Source organism: Electrona antarctica (assembly GCF_951216825.1).
Source record: "Electrona antarctica genome assembly, chromosome: 23".
Lineage (NCBI taxonomy): Eukaryota > Metazoa > Chordata > Actinopteri > Myctophiformes > Myctophidae > Electrona > Electrona antarctica.
The window spans coordinates 38,149,502-38,172,450 of NC_136804.1; the positions used below are offsets into that span (position 1 = coordinate 38,149,502).

The following is a 22,949-nucleotide window of genomic DNA, read 5'->3' on the forward strand; positions in this document are numbered from 1 at the left end:
GACCACTAGGTCAAGGACAGAGGGAGGACCACTAGGTCAAGGACAGAGGGAGGACCACTAGGTCAAGGACAGAGGGAGGACCACTAGGTCAAGGACAGAGGGAGGACCACTAGGTCAAGGACAGAGGGAGGACCACTAGGTCAGAGGGAGGACCACTAGGTCAGAGGACAGAGGGAGGACCACTAGGTCAAGGACAGAGGGAGGACCACTAGGTCAAGGACAGAGGGAGGACCACTAGGTCAAGGACAGAGGGAGGACCACTAGGTCAGAGGGAGGACCACTAGGTCAAGGACAGAGGGAGCACCACTAGGTCAAGCCACCGACCACAACAGAACACACACAATCAAAACGCCTTAACCCATTTCGACCGAGACCGATTCTACAAAATGTCTTCTAAAATCCTGTCAGTTTTCTGAAAAGCTCACGTTTCTATATCAGTGGTTCTCAATATTTCATGTCAAGGACCCCAAAAATTATCTGTATTTGTCCGCCCACCCCCATCTGAAAAGATGTTGTTCCAGGGCCCATAATAGTGCACGCCTACTTTTTTCAGCTTGAAACCCACAAGAGAAACGTGGTGGCCTCAACGGGCTGTCATTTCAGAGGCTGTGAATGTCCAGGATGACCAAACCAAAGCAGCACGCAACCGGGTGAAAAAAAAGAAAAAAGACCAGTATGCGTTTTAGGATGTTACAAAAAACATATTGTCACTCTCTGAATGAACGATCAATTAATAAATTCACGCTGCCCGGCTGTCTGGGGCGAGCCCTGATAACATGTGTCCAAAAGTACAACACTAGACTCACAGCACGCGCGCGCGTGCGGCGCGCCCCCCACACACACGCGCACACACACACACGCACTATAAACAGCATGGAGTGGAATCCAGAGGGTTGTTTTTGTCATGAGAACATGTTCCTTCCTTCCATGATGTGCCACTAATAGGAAGCATACGAGTCATAGATCCAGACGGAACGTTTTGCTTTATTATGATGATTAAGTCATAGGTCCAGACGGAACGTTTTGCTTTATTATGATGATTAAGTCATAGGTCCAGACGGAACGTTTTGCTTTATTATGATGATTAAGTCATAGATCCAGACGGAACGTTTTGCTTTATTATGATGATTAAGTCATAGGTCCAGACGGAACGTTTTGCTTTATTATGATGATTAAGTCATAGGTCCAGACGGAACGTTTTGCTTTATTATGATGATTGAGTCATAGATCCAGACGGAACGTTTTGCTTTATAATGATGATTAAGTCATAGATCCAGACGGAACGTTTTGCTTTATTATGATGATTAAGTCATAGGTCCAGACGGAACGTTTTGCTTTATTATGATGATTAAGTCATAGATCCAGACGGAACGTTTTGCTTTATTATGATGATTAAGTCATAGATCCAGACGGAACGTTTTGCTTTATTATGATGATTAAGTCATAGATCCAGACGGAACGTTTTGCTTTATTATGATGATTAAGTCATAGATCCAGACGGAACGTTTTGCTTTATTATGGCTACAAGTTCATCTTGTTCTCGTGGGGATTTGTTGAGACGTGAAACAGTTTGCTGAGTGGGGGTTGAATCACGGGGTGAACCCGTCATGCTCGTGAATGGGACGACCCAGGGCTCGGGATTGGGACCGTTTTGGTCGCAAATGCACCTGAATTTGTTATCTTTGCGAGTTTGCGACCTAAAAATAGAACTGGGAGCACCGGTGCCGCTGCAAATGAATGTTGCGGTGGAACAAACACGGTCGATTGTAGCAAAACGGGCGTTGGCTGGTGCACGCGGGTTACCCTCGGCTGCTTCTGACAGACATAGTTGGGGTCGGCCCATAATGCATCCAGCAGGCCCAACCCAGTAGACATACATGAATGGTAAATGGTGCATTTATATATAGCACCATTACATACATAGATGGTGCATTACATTCACCCACACACACACACATTCACACAGCTTTACATAGATTGTGCATTACATTCACCCACACACACACATTCACACAGCTTTACATAGATTGTGCATTACATTCACCCACACACACACATTCACACAGCTTTACATAGATTGTGCATTACATTCACCCAGGGCGGCGGTGGCTCAGGGGTAGAGTGGCTGGATGGTAACCGCAAGGTTGCCAGTTCGAACCCGGGCTCCCCCAAAGTTGGTGTCGAAGTGTCCTTGAGCAAGACACTGAACCCCTAATTGCTCCTGATGTGCTGGTTGGTGCCTTGCATGGTTTCCGCCGCCATCGGCGTGTGAATGGGTGAATGTAATGCACAATCTCTGTAAAGCGCCTTGGATAAAGGCGCTATATAAATGCACCATTTACCATTTACACATTCACACAGCTTTACATAGATTGTGCATTACATTCACCCACACACACACATTCACACAGCTTTACATAGATTGTGCATTACATTCACCCACACACACACATTCACACAGCTTTACATAGATTGTGCATTACATTCACCCACACACACACATTCACACACCTTTACATAGATTGTGCATTACATTCACCCACACACACACCGATGGAGGAAACCATGCAAGGCACCAACCTGCACATCGGGAGCAATTAGGGGTTCAGAGTCTTGCTCAAGGACACTTCGACACTAACTCTGGGGGAGCCCACAGGGTTCGAACTGGCAACCTTGCCAGAGCTACAAGATCGTAGCGCAGCACTCGGTGCTGCGCAATGAGCTTGTATAGATATGCTATTTTTCCAACCGCTAAAGCATATCAAAATGCTTAAAACATTCAGGATCCCGTCCTGAATGGGATCATTTTTAGAAATATCACCAGTGCTACCAAGTAAAAAAAAAAAAAAAGTTAATTTCAAGCCCTGCCCACCGTGCTGGTAGTGCAAACAAACCCACAATGCATGTCACTCTGAGAGGTGGGCAGGGCCGATGCCACCAATGGGAAGAGAGAGAGTGTGTGTGTGACCACCATTGTGCCTCAGTCAGTGCCAGGGGGCAGGGGGGCGGGGGAGCGGGAGGGGGCCGGGGCTGGGGGGCTGGGGGCCTGTCAGAGGAGAGCAGGGTTACCCCAGAGACACACTGCCTCTTCTCTGGAATGCCCAGGACTAGGAGATGAGTCTGGAGTCTCAGAGTCTTGCTCAAGGACACCTTGACACCAACTCTGGGGGAGCCCACAGGGATCGAACCGGGAACCCTCACGGTTCCTGAGTGGCCGATCTACCCACTAAGCCCAAAGGTTTATACAAGTCTGCTGCGAGCAGGGTTCGAAAGGACACCGAGAGATCCCATTGGGTTTAAACTACACAGAGATCCCATTGGGTTTAAATGCTTCTGAATTAGTTTCGCTAGAAACAGACTGTATCATATATGAGTGACTGACTGTCGCAAACGATACAGAGACACCTCCCTGAGAATATAACGATACAGAGACACCTCCCTGACAATATAACGATACAGAGACACCTCCCTGACAATATAACGACACAGAGACACCTCCCTGACAATATAACGATACAGAGACACCTCCCTGACAAAATAACGACACAGAGACACCTCCCTGACAATATAACGATACAGAGACACCTCCCTGACAATATAACAATACAGAGACACCTCCCTGACAATATAACGATACAGAGACACCTCCCTGACAATATAACGATACAGACACCTCCCTGACAATATAACAATACAGAGACACCTCCCTGACAATATAACGATACAGAGAAACCTCCCTGACAATATAATGATACAGAGACACCTCCCCGACAATATAACGACACAGAGACACCTCCCTGACATTATAACGACACAGAGACACCTCCCTGACAACATAACGATACAGAGACACCTCCCTGACAATATAACGATACAGAGACACCTCCCTGACAATATAACGATACAGAGACACCTCCCTGACAATATAACGATACAGAGACACCTCCCTGACAATATAACGATACAGAGACACCTCCCTGACAATATAACGATACAGAGACACCTCCCTGACAATACGATACAGAGACACCTCCCTGACAATATAACGATACAGAGACACCTCCGCGACAATATAACGATACAGAGACAACTCCCTGACAATAACGCCGAGACAGCTTGTTTATTTTTGGACCACAACGCTTATATGAAACGATTTCAAGATGAGCCCATGTTGTTCTCCATAGAGAAATTACTTCCGTGAACCGGGGGAATCGAGGGGACGAGCAAGTCGACGTCAGGACTTTAGAACCAGGGGATGAGCAAGTGACGTCGTCACGTCAGGACTTTAGAACCAGGGGATGAGCGAGTGACATCAGGACTTTTATTGTTCCTCCATTCTGAGAGATACCTAGTAGCCGAAAAACACTTGAAACCTCTTTCAACATGCCGTTCCCATTTCCTGCCATGCCATTACAGTAAATAAAATGCGCACACACAATAAAGGACTCCTATGCATTTTTTTTCCTATCATTTTTATCCCCCGATTTTGCAAGCCAGTTTTTTCACCCAGTGCCAATTATCTAATGTAATCCTGGGCACTACACTTCCTCTGCCAACCTGGGGGGGCAGCGGACTGACCTCATGCCTCCTTCTATGCATGAGGAGTCCAAGCTGCTTCTTTTCACCTGACAGGGGGGAATTTCCCTGGCCAGACGTAGCACGTGGAAGGAACACGTTATGCCGACCAGTTCCTTTCCCCTCCAACAGGTGCCCCGGCTGGCCAGGGGGAGGCAGTTTAGAGACGAGGATTACTGCATGTTTTTTGTGAGGGTACCTACCCTAGGGGACACGGGGAGAACATGTGAGGATATCTACCCTAGGGGACACGGTGAGAACATGTGAGGATATCTACCCTAGGGGACACGGTGAGAACATGTGAGGGTACCTACCCTAGGGGACACGGGGAGAACATGTGAGGATATCTACCCTAGGGGACACGGTGAGAACATGTGAGGATATCTACCCTAGGGGACACGGTGAGAACATGTGAGGATATCTACCCTAGGGGACACGGGGAGAACATGTGAGGGTACCTACCCTAGGGGACACGGGGGAGAACATGTGAGGGTACCTACCCTAGGGGACACGGGGAGAACATGTGAGGGTACCTACCCTAGGGGACACGGGGAGAACATGTGAGGGTACCTACCCTAGGGGACACGGGGGGAGAACATGTGAGGGTACCTACCCTAGGGGACACAGGGAGAACATGTGAGGGTACCTACCCTAGGGGACACGGGGAGAACATGTGAGGGTGCCTACCCTATAGGGGACACGTGGAGAACATGTGAGGGTACCTACCCTAGGGGACACGGGGAGAACATGTGAGGGTATACCTACCCTAGGGGACACGGGGAGAACATGTGAGGGTACCTACCCTAGGGGACACGGGGGGGAGAACATGTGAGGGTACCTACCCTAGGGGACACAGGGGGAGAACATGTGAGGGTACCTACCCTAGGGGACACGGGGAGAACATGTGAGGGTACCTACCCTAGGGGACACGGGGGGAGAACATGTGAGGGTACCTACCCTAGGGGACACGGGGGGGAGAACATGTGAGGGTACCTACCCTAGGGGACACGGGGGGAGAACATGTGAGGGTACCTACCCTAGGGGACACAGGGAGAACATGTGAGGGTACCTACCCTAGGGGACACGGGGAGAACATGTGAGGGTACCTACCCTAGGGGACACGGGGAAGACATGTGAGGGTACCTACCCTAGGGGACACGGGGAGAACATGTGAGGGTACCTACCCTAGGGGACACGGGGAGAACATGTGAGGGTACCTACCCTAGGGGACACGGGGGGAACATGTGAGGGTATCTACCCTAGGGGACACGGGGAGAACATGTGAGGGTACCTACCCTAGGGGACACGGGGAGAACATGTGAGGGTACCTACCCTAGGGGACACGGGGAGAACATGTGAGGGTACCTACCCTAGGGGACACGGGGAGAACATGTGAGGGTACCTACCCTAGGGGACACGGGGAGAACATGTGAGGGTACCTACCCTAGGGGACACGGGGAGAACATGTGAGGGTACCTACCCTAGGGGACACGGAGAGAACATGAGAGGGTACCTACCCTAGGGGACACGGGGAGAACATGTGAGGGTACCTACCCTAGGGGACACGGGGAAGACATGTGAGGGTACCTACCCTAGGGGACACGGGGAGAACATGTGAGGGTACCTACCCTAGGGGACACGGGGAGAACATGTGAGGGTACCTACCCTAGGGGACACGGGGAGAACATGTGAGGGTACCTACCCTAGGGGACACGGGGAGAACATGTGAGGGTATCTACCCTAGGGGACACGGGGAGAACATGCAAACTCCACACAGAAAGGCCCTTTCGCCAACCCCGCCTCAGGTATGGGCACTGATGACGCGGAGGAGGGAACACGCCCCCAGCGTCCCGAACGGGAATCGAACCGAGCTGTGAGGCGACAACACTACCGACTGTGCCACCGTGCCCCTAATCCTATGCATTTTTATCAATCGCATCACGACGCAATGTGAGCTTGTAGAGTGGCTATTTTGAGTATTTGTCGTATGACAAAGTCCTGCATATATATATAGAGGGCATAAGAGGTTCAAAGCACAAAGAGTTGGGTGTAAAAAAAAACAAAAAAAAACAGCACAGTCAGGTTGCCAAAGCAGCCAAATATTAGTTTGTCTTTGTCTACCGTGTACAGTTTGTCTTCTCTAGGGGGTTGAGCTACCGTGTACAGTTTGTCTTCTCTAGGGGGTTGAGCTACCGTGTACAGTTTGTCTTCTCTAGGGGGTTGAGCTACCGTGTACAGTTTGTCTTCTCTAGGGGGTTGAGCTACCGTTTAGAGTGTGTCTTCTCTAGGGGGTTGAGCTACCGTTTACAGTTTGTCTTCTCTAGGGGGTTGAGCTACCGTTTAGAGTGTGTCTTCTCTAGGGGGTTGAGCTACCGTTTACAGTTTGTCTTCTCTATTGGGTTGAGCTACCGTGTACAGTTTGTCTTCTCTAGAGGGTTGAGCTACCGTGTACAGTTTGTCTTCTCTAGGGGTTGAGCTACCGTGTACAGTTTGTCTTCTCTAGGGGTTGAGCTACCGTGTACAGTTTGTCTTCTCTAGGGGTTGAGCTACCGTGTACAGTTTGTCTTCTCTAGGGGTTGAGCTACCGTGTACAGTGTGTCTTCTCTAGGGGTTGAGCTACCGTGTACAGTTTGTCTTCTCTAGAGGGTTGAGCTACCGTGTACAGTTTGTCTTCTCTAGGGGGTTGAGCTACCGTGTACAGTTTGTCTTCTCTAGGGGGTTGAGCTACCGTGTACAGTTTGTCTTCTCTAGGGGGTTGAGCTACCGTTTACCGTTTGTCTTCTCTAGGGGGTTGAGCTACCGTTTACCGTTTGTCTTCTCTAGGGGGTTGAGCTACCGTGTACAGTGTGTCTTCTCTAGGGGTTGAGCTACCGTGTACAGTTTGTCTTCTCTAGGGGTTGAGCTACCGTGTACAGTTTGTCTTCTCTAGGGGTTGAGCTACCGTGTACAGTTTGTCTTCTCTAGGGGTTGAGCTACCGTGTACAGTTTGTCTTCTCTAGGGGTTGAGCTACCGTGTACAGTTTGTCTTCTCTAGGGGTTGAGCTACCGTGTACAGTGTGTCTTCTCTAGGGGTTGAGCTACCGTGTACAGTTTGTCTTCTCTAGAGGGTTGAGCTACCGTGTACAGTTTGTCTTCTCTAGGGGGTTGAGCTACCGTGTACAGTTTGTCTTCTCTAGGGGGTTGAGCTACCGTGTACAGTTTGTCTTCTCTAGGGGGTTGAGCTACCGTTTACCGTTTGTCTTCTCTAGGGGGTTGAGCTACCGTTTACCGTTTGTCTTCTCTAGGGGGTTGAGCTACCGTGTACAGTGTGTCTTCTCTAGGGGTTGAGCTACCGTGTAGAGTTTGTCTTCTCTAGGGGTTGAGCTACCGTGTACAGTTTGTCTTCTCTAGGGGTTGAGCTACCGTGTACAGTTTGTCTTCTCTAGGGGTTGAGCTACCGTTTACAGTGTGTCTTCTCTAGGGGTTGAGCTACCGTTTACAGTGTGTCTTCTCTAGGGGGTTGAGCTACCGTGTACAGTTTGTCTTCTCTAGGGGTTGAGCTACCGTGTACAGTTTGTCTTCTCTAGGGGGTTGAGCTACCGTGTACAGTTTGTCTTCTCTAGGGGTTGAGCTACCGTGTACAGTTTGTCTTCTCTAGGGGGTTGAGCTACCGTTTACCGTTTGTCTTCTCTAGGGGGTTGAGCTACCGTGTACAGTGTGTCTTCTCTAGGGGTTGAGCTACCGTGTACAGTTTGTCTTCTCTAGGGGTTGAGCTACCGTGTACAGTTTGTCTTCTCTAGGGGTTGAGCTACCGTGTACAGTTTGTCTTCTCTAGGGGTTGAGCTACCGTTTACAGTGTGTCTTCTCTAGGGGTTGAGCTACCGTTTACAGTGTGTCTTCTCTAGGGGGTTGAGCTACCGTGTACAGTTTGTCTTCTCTAGGGGGTTGAGCTACCGTGTACAGTTTGTCTTCTCTAGGGGGTTGAGCTACCGTGTACAGTTTGTCTTCTCTAGGGGGTTGAGCTACCGTGTACAGTTTGTCTTCTCTAGGGGTTGAGCTACCGTGTACAGTTTGTCTTCTCTAGGGGGTTGAGCTACCGTGTACAGTTTGTCTTCTCTAGGGGGTAGAGCTACCGTGTACAGTTTGTCTTCTCTAGGGGGTTGAGCTACCGTGTACAGTTTGTCTTCTCTAGGGGGTAGAGCTACCGTGTACAGTTTGTTTTCTCTAGGGGGTTGAGGTACCGTGTACAGTTTGTCTTCTCTAGGGGTTGAGCTACCGTGTACAGTTTGTCTTCTCTAGGGGTTGAGCTACCGTGTACAGTTTGTCTTCTCTAGGGGGTTGAGCTACCGTTTACTGTTTTCCACTCCTCCACCTGAGCCTTTGAACTCAGTGGCTTGTCATCAGTCCCGCTGTGCCCTTTTTACTGAGGAAGGAAGGGAATTAAAACATTTAGAAGTGGAACGCATCTGTGTCTCCTTATAGTTTTTAACACAATCCCTCCTGTTACCCTAGGAGTCAACCCTCCATCCAACCTTTTGGCTCCCTAACGTTAAACTAAACTTTTTTCAGAGTGTCGCCGAGTACCTGCAGGGTCGGCTGGAGCGCGGTCTCTCTACTCTACTGTACTGTACTGTCACCCGAAATCATCATGTCTCTCTGTCTGTCTGTCTGTCTGTCTGTCTGTCTGTACTGAAACTATGACTAAATGTACTGACAATCATTTTATGTGTGGTTGCACTCAGGTGTCGCGCTCTGAAAATAGCAGATCTACAAGATCTAGTAGATCTGCTATTTTCAGCTATGTTCACCAAGTGTGAAACCAGGCATTACGACACCATCAAGGCCCGCCAAAATGCATTTATTCATCGACTAAATCAACTGTAAATTTAGTCGGCTAAAATTTTATATTTAGTCCACAAAAACTAGATGACTAGTATATGACTAATATAAAGCATAATAGAATTGTATTCAAAAGACTGAGTGCCGCGCTACGAGCTTGTAGATCTGCTATTCAAAAGACTGAGTGCCGCGCTACGAGCTTGTAGATCTGCTATTCAAAAGACTGAGTGCCGCGCTACGAGCTTGTAGATCTGCTATTCAAAAGACTGAGTGCCGCGCTACGAGCTTGTAGATCTGCTAATTTTTTAATGTGAATGTGAAGACGTGTGCAAATGTTTGAATACCGGTATTTATTCTTTCACAGCAAATGTTTTTAACTCATATCTTTGTTTCTGGGGAGACCACAAAATTGTGCACAAAATCCAGCTTTTCACCAGAAAAACTGGATTAATAGCATGAATGAGTTAATAGCACAGGCAGACTCTTCACATACTAGAGCATGTCTGAAATAAGTGTCAGAGCTGAACTTGACATGTAAATATGAAAAAAATGCTTAAACATGTAGCTTAGGTGTAATGTTAGAGTCCACAAAAGTGAACCTTTCAAGCCCATTTTCTCAACTCGCTGTTTTCTACAAGACATTACTCTATAAGCCATATCTCCAAAACTGGTGGGTCAAACCAATATGTCAATTTGAAGCTAAGATTCCCTGCTTTCAAATGAAAAAACGAAAATTCAAAAAAATCCAATGGAAGTCCCTCAGTCAAATTTAGTCACATATTTTCAGATGGAGGTCTGTGTCATTTTTGGGGTCCCTGACATGAAATAGTTTGAGCACCACTGATACAGAAACATAGGGTTTTTCAGACAACTGTCATGATTTATATTAGAAGACATTTAGCAGAATCTGGTCTCAGGTCAGAATGGGTCAGACAGCGCCATCTGCTGTTCAACACCCCTCATCACTACCTCAACGGCCCACGGAGGGGCTGGGTGGTTTAGCTTGTGCTCTAGCGCCACCATGTGGCATACACAATGTGCTGAGCTCAATGTTCATGCCGAAATCCTGTGAGATAAATTAAGAGGGCAAATCCAATCCAATCAATTGATTAACAGAGGAGAAAAACACATCAATGAGATAGGATACATTATTACACATGGAAGGAAAGAAAGAAAGAAAGAAGGAAAGAAAGAAGGAAAGAAGGAAAGAAAGAAAGAGAAAGAAAGAAAGTCTGCACTGAAGAGACATTTGTTCACTCAGGCTTTTGGCAACTAGTTTGTTTGTTTTGTTTTTTGTTTTGTAAAGCGTCCTTGGGTTTCTTGAAAGGCGCTATATAAATCCAAGTTATTATTATTATTTTATTGGCCTAAAATATACATTCATTCAATAATCCACTTGCGGGGTATTTTTATAGGGGTTTATATGTGGCCATATACCATTAACATCCTATATAAGGCAAGATTAAAAATAAATCACAATTTATTTATGTAGCATGTTAAGGCCTATTCATAGTCTGGATTTTCGGTGGTGAGGTGACCACCGCTCCGGTGGTGAGGTGACCACCGGAGCTGAAATAACGTTGAGCGGTGGTGAGTAAAAACAGAGAGAAGGGCGGTGGCGGTGGTTTGCTCTTCACCGCGGCTCATAACGTCATGTTGTAGTTCGGTGGTCACCTCAGTGACGTCATGTTGTAGTTCGGTGGTCACCTCAGTGACGTCATGTTGTAGTTCGGTGGTCACCTCAGTGACGTCATGTTGTAGTTCGGTGGTCACCTCAGTGACGTCATGTTGTAGTTCGGTGGTCACCTCAGTGACGTCATGTTGTAGTTCGGTGGTCACCTCAGTGACGTCATGTTGTAGTTCGGTGGTCACCTCAGTGACGTCATGTTGTAGTTCGGTGGTCACCTCAGTGACGTCATGTTGTAGTTCGGTGGTCACCTCAGTGACGTCATGTTGTAGTTCGGTGGTCACCTCAGTGACGTCATGTTGTAGTTCGGTGGTCACCCCACCACCGAAAATCCAGACTATGTATGAGCCTTTAGGGTCCGTTTGGTTCCATTTGTACACTTTCTGAGTCACCAAATGGACCCTTATGGGTCTATAACTGTAGACAGTCGACTTGCAGATCTGATATTTTCTTTTGGGCACGCGACAACGCAAGGTATAAAATCAGGCTTTGGTCTAAGTTTGGCAGTTTAATTACAGAGGATGAAAATATAGGAAGACTTCAGTCAACGTTCCAAAGGGCGGGGGGGGATGGGGGGGGGGGGGTGTCTCCAGAACTTCATTCTGAGTCTGACAGGCTCAGAATGAATGCAAGCATGCTGAAAATAGCAGATTTACAAGCTCACAACGCGTTGCGTCTATACCACACGTTGTTAGCTTGTATAGATCAGCTATTTTCAGCACATGGAAATATGCAGGCTGAGACGTTCAGAAACTTGTCCCTTCACAATAAAATCACATCAGCTTTCACATGCTTCATTCCATATAAGGTCTGGTCTTCTAGACCAATAGGAACTCACCAGTCTGTGTGCTGGTCGTCGATGACCAATAGGATCTTGGGCTTGCGTACGACGGGTTTGGCTGCTGCTTCGGCTGCTGCCGCTGCTGCCTTGGCCTGGTGCGCCGCCGCCACGCCCTGCACCATCTGAGCACTCTTCACCACGCTGGAGAACGAGGACAGGAAGGAGGGGGGAGGGGCCGAGGAGGAGGAGGAGGAGGAGGCGGGGCTAAGGCCCGGCATCATGCTGGGGGGCTGCAGGAGAAGAACCAATCACAGCTTTAATGTCACGTCACAGTTTTCACAAGTAAAACCATACATGGTCTGAAAACACCCGGCACCCAAAGCACCACCACTTTTGTCCACCTGTTCATTTAAAAAAATAACAGACCTACAAGCTCGTAGCGCGGCACTTGGTGCCGCGCTACGAGCTTGTAGGTCTGCTATTTTTCAATAGCTAAAGTATAACATAATGCTTGAAACACCAAAAGGGGTTCCCGCCCAGAATGGGTAATTTTCAAAAATAGCAGATCTACAAGCTTGTAGCTTGAGCTTGTAGATCTGATATTTTTCAATAGCTAATAATGCTTAAAACACCAAAAGGGGTTCCCAACCAAAATGGGTCAAAACAGTACCTGTCGCCTCTCGGTGGCCGGGGAGGCGGGGGACGAGGTGGAGGTGTGGCCACGGGGAGGAGGGGTGGGGCTATTGGGGACTCCGGGGGGTTTCTGATTGGCCAGCTCCGTCATGTAGCCGTTGGGCAGGTTAGCCACGAAGCTACTGTCCGACAGGCGACGGCGAAGGTAGTTCATGCTGACAGGCTGCAGGGGGCGCTGACGTTACCGCTGTTGTTGTTCAGGACAGGAGGAGGAGGAGGAGAGGGAAGACTGGTCCTAGAGAGAGAGAGAGAGAGACAGAGAGAGAGAGAGAGGAGAAAGACATAAGATGTCAGCCAAAAAAATCCCAAGACTGAAAATGATTAAATGACCCCTATGACATCCCTATCTCACACACACACACACACACACACACACACACACACACACACACACACACACACACACACACACACACACACACACACACACACACACACGTCAGCCATTAGAACCAATATGTAGCAGAGAAGACACGTCATGTCTTGTAAATCAGTGGTTCCCAAAGTGGGGTCCGGGAACCCCCAGGGGTCCTTGAGGGAGTTCCAGGGGGTCCCCAGCTAAAATTATAGTTTGGAACGAAATGGACCCTTATGTGTCTGTAACTCAGAGTGTACAAATGGAACCAAACGGACCCCAACGGGTCTGTTTGGTTCCATTTGTACACTCTGAGTTAAAATTAACATTGATTTTACAATATAAATAAATATAGGTAGAAATGCCATTAAATGGGGGTCCGTAGACTAATGCATGTCATACTGGGGGTCCCTGGCATATCTTTTCGTAGCGTAATAAGTGTCAATTTGGGGGTCCTTGACATGAAAGAGTTCAGGAACCACTGTTGTAAATCATTACGGTTTTCTGAAAACCCTGTTCCCACATCAGTGGTTCTCAAACTCAAGGTCAAGGACCCCCAGAATGATATGAATGTGGCCGCCAGACACCCACAAGGACCCCCAGAATGATATGAATGTGGCCGCCAGACACCCACAAGGACCCCCAGAATGATATGAATGTGGCCGCCAGACACCCACAAGGACCCCCAGAATGATATGAATGTGGCCGCCAGACACCCACAAGGACCCCCACAATGATATGAATGTGGCCGCCAGACACCCACAAGGACCCCCACAATGATATGAATGTGACCGCCAGACACCCACAAGGACCCCCACAATGATATGACTGTGGCCGCCAGACACCCACAAGGACCCCCACAATGATATGAATGTGACCGCCAGACACCCACAAGGACCCCCAGAATGATATGAATGTGGCCGCCAGACACCCATATCAAAATATGTTGTTCCAGGGACCCCCCAGAAGCAAAGATTTGAGTGAAAAATGTTAGCTGTGAAAGAATATATATTTAAAGATTTGCACACATTTGCACGCCAATTTCCTTTTTTAGCAGATCTGCTATTTTCCAACAGCTAAAGTATAAAATAATGGCTAATGTGGTTAAAACGCGAAAGTGACACAGATGCATTCCAGGTCTTAATGGGTTCGCCTAAACAGAATCGCCCTGCAGAGAAGCAACCAACATGCAAGGAGGACGAGATGGACGAGACAATGGGTGATTAAACCAGGGTGATTAAAACAGGGTAATTGCTTAGTAAATGTTGTGTGGAAGGGATGAGAGTGCATTTCTACTGAGCAAGATGGCATCGTGTCTTAAGGTGCTGTAACTTCATTTAGATTAGAACAAAATGTGACCAAACTTGACACACCAAACTTGACACACAGACAGTAAGCCATTGGCTTCAAATTGACATATTGGTTGTTCAGTTTGACCCGCCAGTTTTGGAGATATGGCTTTATAGAGTAATGTCTTGCAGAGAAACAGCAAATTGAGAAAACAGGCTTGAAAGGTTCACTTCTGTGGTCTCTATGCGTGCGTGCGTGCGTGCGTGCGTGCGTGCGTGCGTGCGTGCGTGCGTGCGTGCGTGCGTGCGTGCGTGCGTGCGTGCGTGCGTGCGTGCGTGCGTGCGTGCGTGTGTGCGTGCGTACGTACAGCCAATCTCCGGCACCGTTGGAATTAAAATGAGATTGCGGGACACTTTAACAAAGCGGCCCTATCCCTCCCTGTCCAATAAGCTTCTTTCCAGCCTGTCTCTAGCCTCGGTCCCAGGCTTACTTATCTGCGAAAAGAAAAGCCTGGTCACAACGTAAGGCAGAGAAGCATAAAGAAAAGCCTGGTCACAACGTAAGGCAGAGAAGCATAAAGAAAAGCCTGGTCACAACGTAAGGCAGAGAAGCATAAAGAAAAGCCTGGTCACAACGTAAGGCAGAGAAGCATAAAGAAAAGCCTGGTCACAACGTAAGGCAGAGAAGCATAAAGAAAAGCCTGGTCACAACGTAAGGCAGAGAAGCATAAAGAAAAGCCTGGTCACAACGTAAGGCAGAGAAGCTATCGGCGGATGTATCCGTTGTTTCCGTTATGTAACGACGTTGATAACGAGTTAGACAGGCCCAAAGTTATTAGTGTAGCCGCTGTAACCAATCAGGGCCCAGTCTTCAAATATGAAAAATAAAAATCAAACACTGAGAGGGAGGAGACTAATATCCACGCAGTGATGTTATTAGGATCACTAGGCAAGGTTAGATACCGTTGGTGTCGTGGAGGAAAATCTAAAATATTGAACCAATGGAAAGTAGTAAAAAGTGCTTTGGACAAAACCTCTCAACTCCATTGGACCCTCAAACTGTCTAAACAACTAACTGTCTAAAACAGCTAACTCCACCACCTCTCCCCCTCTCATGGAAGTAATTGACAATATATAAAGTTACAACACCAACTTTGATGAGGCTGTATTGCTATGTTTTAAAAAAGGTTAATTTCCTGAATTTTTTTTATTTTTCATTTCCTGAAAAATGAGTTATGAGGTTTCCTCCCGACAGCAGAGATATGACAAATAACATAAATATAAGAAATGACTGACATATTTAATAATTTTACACAAAAAAATTACAGCTGCTCTACAAGCTTAGGCTACAAGCTACAAGCGATTATGACGATTAGGCCTATGCAAAAATAATTGGAAGAGGTCTAGTGGGAAGGAATTTTATTTTGATCGTAAAACTTGATCCGATTCTAGTCTCTGATTGACAGGCCGATCCATGGCAGGTGAAAGACCCAGTGTCTGATTCTAGTCTGTGATTGACAGGCCCAGCAGAGTGATTCTAGTCTCTGATTGACAGGCCGATCCATGGTGAAAGACCCAGTGTCTGATTCTAGTCTCTGATTGACAGGCCCAGCAGTGATTGACAGGCCCAGCAGAGTGATTCTAGTCTCTGATTGACAGGCCCAGCAGAGTGATTCTAGTCTCTGATTGACAGGCCCAGCAGAGTGATTCTAGTCTCTGATTGACAGGCCCAGCAGAGTGATTCTAGTCTCTGATTGACAGACCCAGCAGAGTGATTCTAGTCTCTGATTGACAGGCCCAGCAGAGTGATTCTAGTCTGTGATTGACAGGCCCAGCAGAGTGATTCTAGTCTCTGATTGACAGGCCCAGCAGAGTGATTCTAGTCTCTGATTGACAGGCCCAGCAGAGTGATTCTAGTCTGTGATTGACAGGCCCATCAGAGTGATTCTAGTCTCTGATTGACAGGCCCAGCAGAGTGATTCTAGTCTGTGATTGACAGGCCCAGCAGAGTGATTCTAGTCTCTGATTGACAGGCCCAGCAGAGTGATTCTAGTCTCTGATTGACAGGCCCAGCAGAGTGATTCTAGTCTCTGATTGACAGGCCCAGCAGAGTGATCAACGATCTGACAGTCAGCGACTCAATTAAACAAGCGGTGCGCGTCGTGTGAGACCAAACAAAAAGCACGCCTCATTATTGAAATGAAAATAGCTTCCCTTCCAAACCAACGGCTGTGGTTTCATTTAGTTAGCAGAACTCTGAACGCTGCATTCCATTCATAATCCGCTCTGCATTCCGAGTAGTTCAGGTCTTTAAGCCGTTGGGGTTAACAGAACCAGTAGAAGGTAGAAGCATTGCTCAACACATTACACCACCAACACACACGTGTTTACATTTAAAATAAAGTATGGAGCAACAGAAATATAAATTATTAGTAGTCTAAGGAGCTGCGACGACAAAGACCTGTGGAGCATCTCTAAGACTAATGCACTCCTCTCTTCTCTTCTGCCCTGTGATTGGCTAATTCTCTCTTCTCTTCTGCCCTGTGATTGGCTAATCCTCTCTTCTCTTCTGCCCAGTGATTGGCTAATTAATGTTTCATAGTGTTATTTGCTAGTATGACATCATAACTAGGCGTGTTGCATCCGAGCATAGGCATGGCAACGCCCCGCCTGCCTGTGATTGGCCTACCGACACTGAGCATAGGCATGGTAACGCCCTGCCTGCCTGTGATTGGCCTACAGACACTGTAGTAGAGTAGAGTAGTACGGTTACGTTACAAGAGAACTGTAACTTTTATTTACAGTAGAGGCAAACTAATATTGTTTATGTCGTTTGCTTTGATGGAATAATTGATTGAACATGCACTCCGTAATATGATTTGATTTGGGTGTGTTCTAAAATAAGGTGTTTGTGTTGATTATTGTGTAACTTGTTTGTATGTGTACATTTTATTACAGTAGTACATTATTGAAAAAGGTTTATTTTCCCTTCATCTTTATCCTTTTTAGTGTAATAGTATTAGTTAACTATAATTAGATTAATAGGCCTACACGATAATAAGGTCTCCACACACCGGGCGCGAATCAGATGCGAATTCGGATTTTTAGCAGAGTTTCTCCATCGGTTTTTCGAAAAACGCGGCTGGTGTGCAACCACCTTAACACTTTATTTAGAACACACCCAAATCAAATCATAGTACAACGTACACGTGTGTTCAATCAATTATTCAATCAAAGCAAACGGCATAAATAATATTAGTTTGCCTTTTCTACAAAAATAAGGTTGCATTTTGTCTCGCGTGCCAAGCTGTCATTCTCTTGTTGTATCATTTATTTCTCAATCTCACCACAGAGTATAACCTCGTGTCTCTGTCACACTCTGGTCTGAGTGAAGGTAGTGTAGGACAACATTGGCACTGAACCAGCTCTCAAAATACTCCAAAAAAGGCACTCATGGCAAATCCTTTAGCAAAATCAAAACGGTTTTTCATTCACCTTTGAAGAGTCCACATGAAATGGTCATTCAGACAAACCAAACACAAAATAGGTATATTTACAGCCCACTGGCCAGGTTGGCTCTTTCAAGGTGTGCTCTGCTCCCTACAATCCTACAATGAATGCTGGGCAGTGGCAGGTGCTCCTTATAAAGGCTAGGCCCCTCCCATTTAGACCAAACCAACCCCGGATTGATTCCACCAATGGAACCAGTGCATCAATGTCCAGAGACATCACACATCATTCATAAGCATAACACACATTTTAAAGTGTCACATACTACTCTATAAATGATTCCCATAATATAATCAAAGTCAAGAGTTCTCTAAACAAAACCCTCCCACTGTTGGCATGTTCCCCCCCACACCCCACAGCTAGTAGTTGCTCCCTTCAATGGAGTCAACAGTCAATTAACAACTTTAATCAAGCATCACACAATATATATAGTAAAAATAACTAATATCACTCTGCAATCATAAATAATAATTAAAATGTTAACCATTCAGTCTCCGTGGCAGGTTGAACTGCCACAGTCTCGGAGGACAGTGAAGACGGGAGTAGATTAATCCTCAAAACTAACGTCATTTGTATCGTTGACCAATTTCTAAAATATTAGCGCAACTTTTGTTCAACTTCGACCCCTCTATCACATGGAACTATAATGGGTGTAGTGATATGGACACAAAAAAAACATAGTTCTGTGTGATAGAGGGGTAAAAAAATGGACGGAAGTTGCCCAATATGGTAGAAATAGGTCAACAATACAAATTACACTAGTTTTGTTGATTCATTTACTTTTAATGGGTTCCAGGGGGTGGACACCAGTTTTGGTCCTGGGTGCCACTTTTCCCATTATAAATAAAAGAAAGAAAATGTAATTCTATTGTGCATGTAATGTGCATGTCATAACCTGATCACCAGATTAGAGGAATTTTCAAAAACATGGATTCAAAAAATAATAAAAAAATATTTTTTATTTTTTGCTCGTCTTAATGCGTGGCCCCAGTGCCCCCACAAAATGACCGGAACTACTTAATATCTCACCAGAACCAGAGCAGAACTCCCACCACGGGACTCAGGCAATCAATTAATACAGTTGCAACCACTATATTAATGGCAACTAATTCATACAGCTTAAGGTAAAGCATTCTGAATAATCCCTTTAAGAGTTAAAGAAAGAATTGCTGCATACAACCAGCCACAACCATAAGATTTTAACTCTTCAGTTAACATGCAGATGTTAAACATCTGCATTAGTAAAAATGTACAAGAAGTCTACACAATTACAGAAAGTAGAAGAATTGTTATTTTGATCAACGTTTGCTTCAATTCAAATACAGTCAAATACAGCAACAAAATATTCTTTAGTTTTGGGTCTGAGAGGCTAAATTACGTAAATGTCATCAAACGGTGGTCCGTGGCTCGAGTCAAATGCAGAATAAAATAAAATAAAAATCCTTGATGTGAAAAACGTAGAAAACCAGTGAATCAGGTGATGTAATGATGATAATAACCGCAGGTGACAACAATGTACCCCTGACTGACTGAACCACTGAGATTAGATATGGCTGAGGGAATCCCCCCACCACACACACACACACACACACACACACACACACACACACACACACACACACACACACACAGAGTAGACCAGCAACACACACACACACACACACACACACACACACACACACACACACAGAGTAGACCAGCAACACACACACACACACACACACACACACACACACACACACACACACACACACACACACACACACACACAGAGTAGACCAGCAACACACACACACACACACACACACACACACACACACACACACACACACACACACACACACACACACAGTAGACCAGCAACAAACACACACACACACAGTAGACCAGCAACACACACACACACACACATACACACACACACACACACACACACACACACACAGAGTAGACCAGCAACACACACACACACACACACACACACACACAGTAGACCAGCCACACACACACACACACACACACACACACACACACACACACACACAGAGAGAGGACCAGCAACACACACACACACACACACACACACACACACAGATAAGACCCCCCCACACACACACACACACACACACACAGACCCAAAGAAGACCAGCAGCCACGCACACACACACACACACACACACACACACACACAGATAAGACCAGCAACACACACACACACACACACACACACACAGAGAGAGAAGACCCCCCCCCCACACACACACACACACACACACACACACACACACACACAGAGAAGACCAGCAACACACACACACACACACACACACACACACACCCTATCCCATCCATCCATCCATCCTAGAATAAGATCCATTCACAAAACTCCCTAGCTGTGTAAACACACACACACTGCAGCAGACAACACAAAGCTGTTGCATGGTGGCGTTGGTCCAATAATAATAATACTATACAAATATCAGCAGCAATACATGTCCAGATTATTAATGGTTCTAATTGACTGTTAACTGAGGAGGAGGAGGAGGAGGAGGTGATGATGGCCCTTCTCTCTCTATCCTATCATAAAACTAAAGAAACGCACAAGCCATGAAAGCAGCCGAATATTGACATACGTTTCCACAGCGTCGCGCTGTGTTGGCGTTCTGTTCTGTTCTGTCCGCCGTTTAGTGAAGAGAATGAACACAAAGATGTTACTATTTTATTTACCTTTTCTCGGCTGTCTCTCCTCTGTGTGTGTGTGTGTGTGTGTGTGTGTGTGTGTCGGTGTGTTTGATGTTCCCTGCATCAAGGCTGCTCAGCCTCCCAGACAAGCCCCTCTCTCTCTCTCTGTGTGTATGCCGCAAGGCACGCTGGGAAGGTGAGTTCTCTAATAATGCACCGACTGCTTCCCTAATTCCCAAACAGTGGGTATTTTTTCCATTTAGTTTTATACTATTATTATTATATGAAAACATTTGCATAAAGCATTCACAAAATATATATTTATTTTTTCGTGAATTAAATATTTCAATTAAAATAAATCAGTATAAATTTCATGAAGAAACAAAAGAAAAAAATCAAGAAATTCCATACATTTGAAATCAAATGTTTAAAGAAGAAGTACTGAAAATAGCCAATCTACAAGCTCACCGTGATGTGTCGTGAGCTTGTAGATCTGATATGTTCACTAATCTGAGTCCTGGGGGAAATGTCTAATTTCGTTTTTTGGGGTCTTTTCTTGAGCTAAGAAGTTTGGGAAACACCGACTGCTGCATTCAACACTTCTGCAATCCTCCTCCTGGAACTACAGCGCAATGCATGCTGGGAAGGCGAGTTCTCTAAATGCATTCCTCATCACTGCAATCCTCCAACCTGGAACTACAGCGCAATGCATGCTGGGAAGGCGAGTCCTCTAATGCCTAATGCATACAACCTTTTTTTAATTAAGTGCCATGTTTTTATTTTCTAGATATAATAGTGTGCCAGGTCAACATTCTTTTTTAATGATACCACATGAAAATTACCAACACATTTCTATTCTCCACAAATATATAAACCTTTTAACTTATTTTTAAATATTTTAACTGGGACGGGAACCCCTTTTGGTGTTAGCATTATGTTATGCTTTAGCTATTGAAAAATAGCAGATCTACAAGCTCATAGCGCGCCACCGAGTGGCGCGCTACGAGCTTGTAGGTCTGCTATTTTTGAAAAATCGAAGAACGACTGACATAGAAACATAGCTTTTTCAGAAAACTGTCAGGATGTAGAAGACATTTTTAGAATCTGATCTCAGGTCAAAATGGGTACCAAAAATACTCTCTCACACAGTGGGTGTGCCAGTGATCCCCCTCCTTATGCCAGTGGGTGTGCCAGTGATCACCCTCCTTATGCCAGTGGGTGTGCCAGTGATCACCCTCCTTATGCCAGTGGGAGTGCCAGTGATCCCCCTCCTTATGCCAGTGATCACCCTCCTTATGCCAGTGATCACCCTCCTTATGCCAGTGGGTGTGCCAGTGATCACCCTCCTTATGCCAGTGGGAGTGCCAGTGATCACCCTCCTTATGCCAGTGGGTGTGCCAGTGATCACCCTCCTTATGCCAGTGATCCCCCTCCTTATGCCAGTGGGTGTGCCAGTGATCACCCTCCTTATGCCAGTGGGTGTGCCAGTGATCACCCTCCTTATGCCAGTGGGTGTGCCAGTGATCACCCTCCTTATGCCAGTGGGAGTGCCAGTGATCACCCTCCTTATGCCAGTGGGAGTGCCAGTGATCACCCTCCTTATGCCAGTGGGAGTGCCAGTGATCACCCTCCTTATGCCAGTGATCACCCTCCTTATGCCAGTGGGTGTGCCAGTGATCACCCTCCTTATGCCAGTGGGAGTGCCAGTGATCACCCTCCTTATGCCAGTGATCACCCTCCTTATGCCAGTGGGAGTGCCAGTGATCCCCCTCCTTATGCCAGTGGGAGTGCCAGTGATCCCCCTCCTTATGCCAGTGGGAGTGCCAGTGATCACCCTCCTTATGCCAGTGATCACCCTCCTTATGCCAGTGGGAGTGCCAGTGATCCCCCTCCTTATGCCAGTGGGAGTGCCAGTGATCCCCCTCCTTATGCCAGTGGGAGTGCCAGTGATCCCCCTCCTTATGCCAGTGGGAGTGCCAGTGATCACCCTCCTTATGCCAGTGATCACCCTCCTTATGCCAGTGATCCCCCTCCTTATGCCAGTGATCACCCTCCTTATGCCAGTGGGAGTGCCAGTGATCACCCTCCTTATGCCAGTGGGAGTGCCAGTGATCACCCTCCTTATGCCAGTGATCACCCTCCTTATGCCAGTGGGTGTGCCAGTGATCCCCCTCCTTATGCCAGTGGGTGTGCGAGTGATCCCCCTCCTTATGCCAGTGGGAGTGCCAGTGATCCCCCTCCTTATGCCAGTGGGAGTGCCAGTGATCACCCTCCTTATGCCAGCGGGTGTGCCAGTGATCACCCTCCTTATGCCAGTGGGAGTGCCAGTGATCACCCTCCTTATGCCAGTGGGAGTGCCAGTGATCACCCTCCTTATGCCAGTGATCACCCTCCTTATGCCAGTGATCACCCTCCTTATGCCAGTGGGAGTGCCAGTGATCACCCTCCTTATGCCAGTGGGAGTGCCAGTGATCACCCTCCTTATGCCAGTGATCACCCTCCTTATGCCAGTGATCACCCTCCTTATGCCAGTGGGTGTGCCAGTGATCACCCTCCTTA

General features: G+C 46.8%; 1 protein-coding gene across 1 annotated transcript in view; it reads right to left on the reverse strand.

Moving 5' to 3' along the window:
• Positions 1-20,544, reverse strand: part of syn3 (synapsin III) — a gene marked incomplete at its 3' end in the record, with an annotated part of 145,805 nt that extends 125,261 nt beyond the window's left edge. The window contains exons 1-3 of the mRNA XM_079494616.1: positions 20,436-20,544; positions 12,532-12,789; positions 11,919-12,151 (exon numbers count right to left, since the gene is read on the reverse strand). Coding sequence (XP_079350742.1) covers positions 11,919-12,151; positions 12,532-12,708 — 410 coding nt within the window. The 5' untranslated portion in view covers positions 12,709-12,789; positions 20,436-20,544. The remainder of the gene's footprint in view (positions 1-11,918; positions 12,152-12,531; positions 12,790-20,435) is intronic.
• Positions 20,545-22,949: the final 2,405 nt, after the last annotated feature.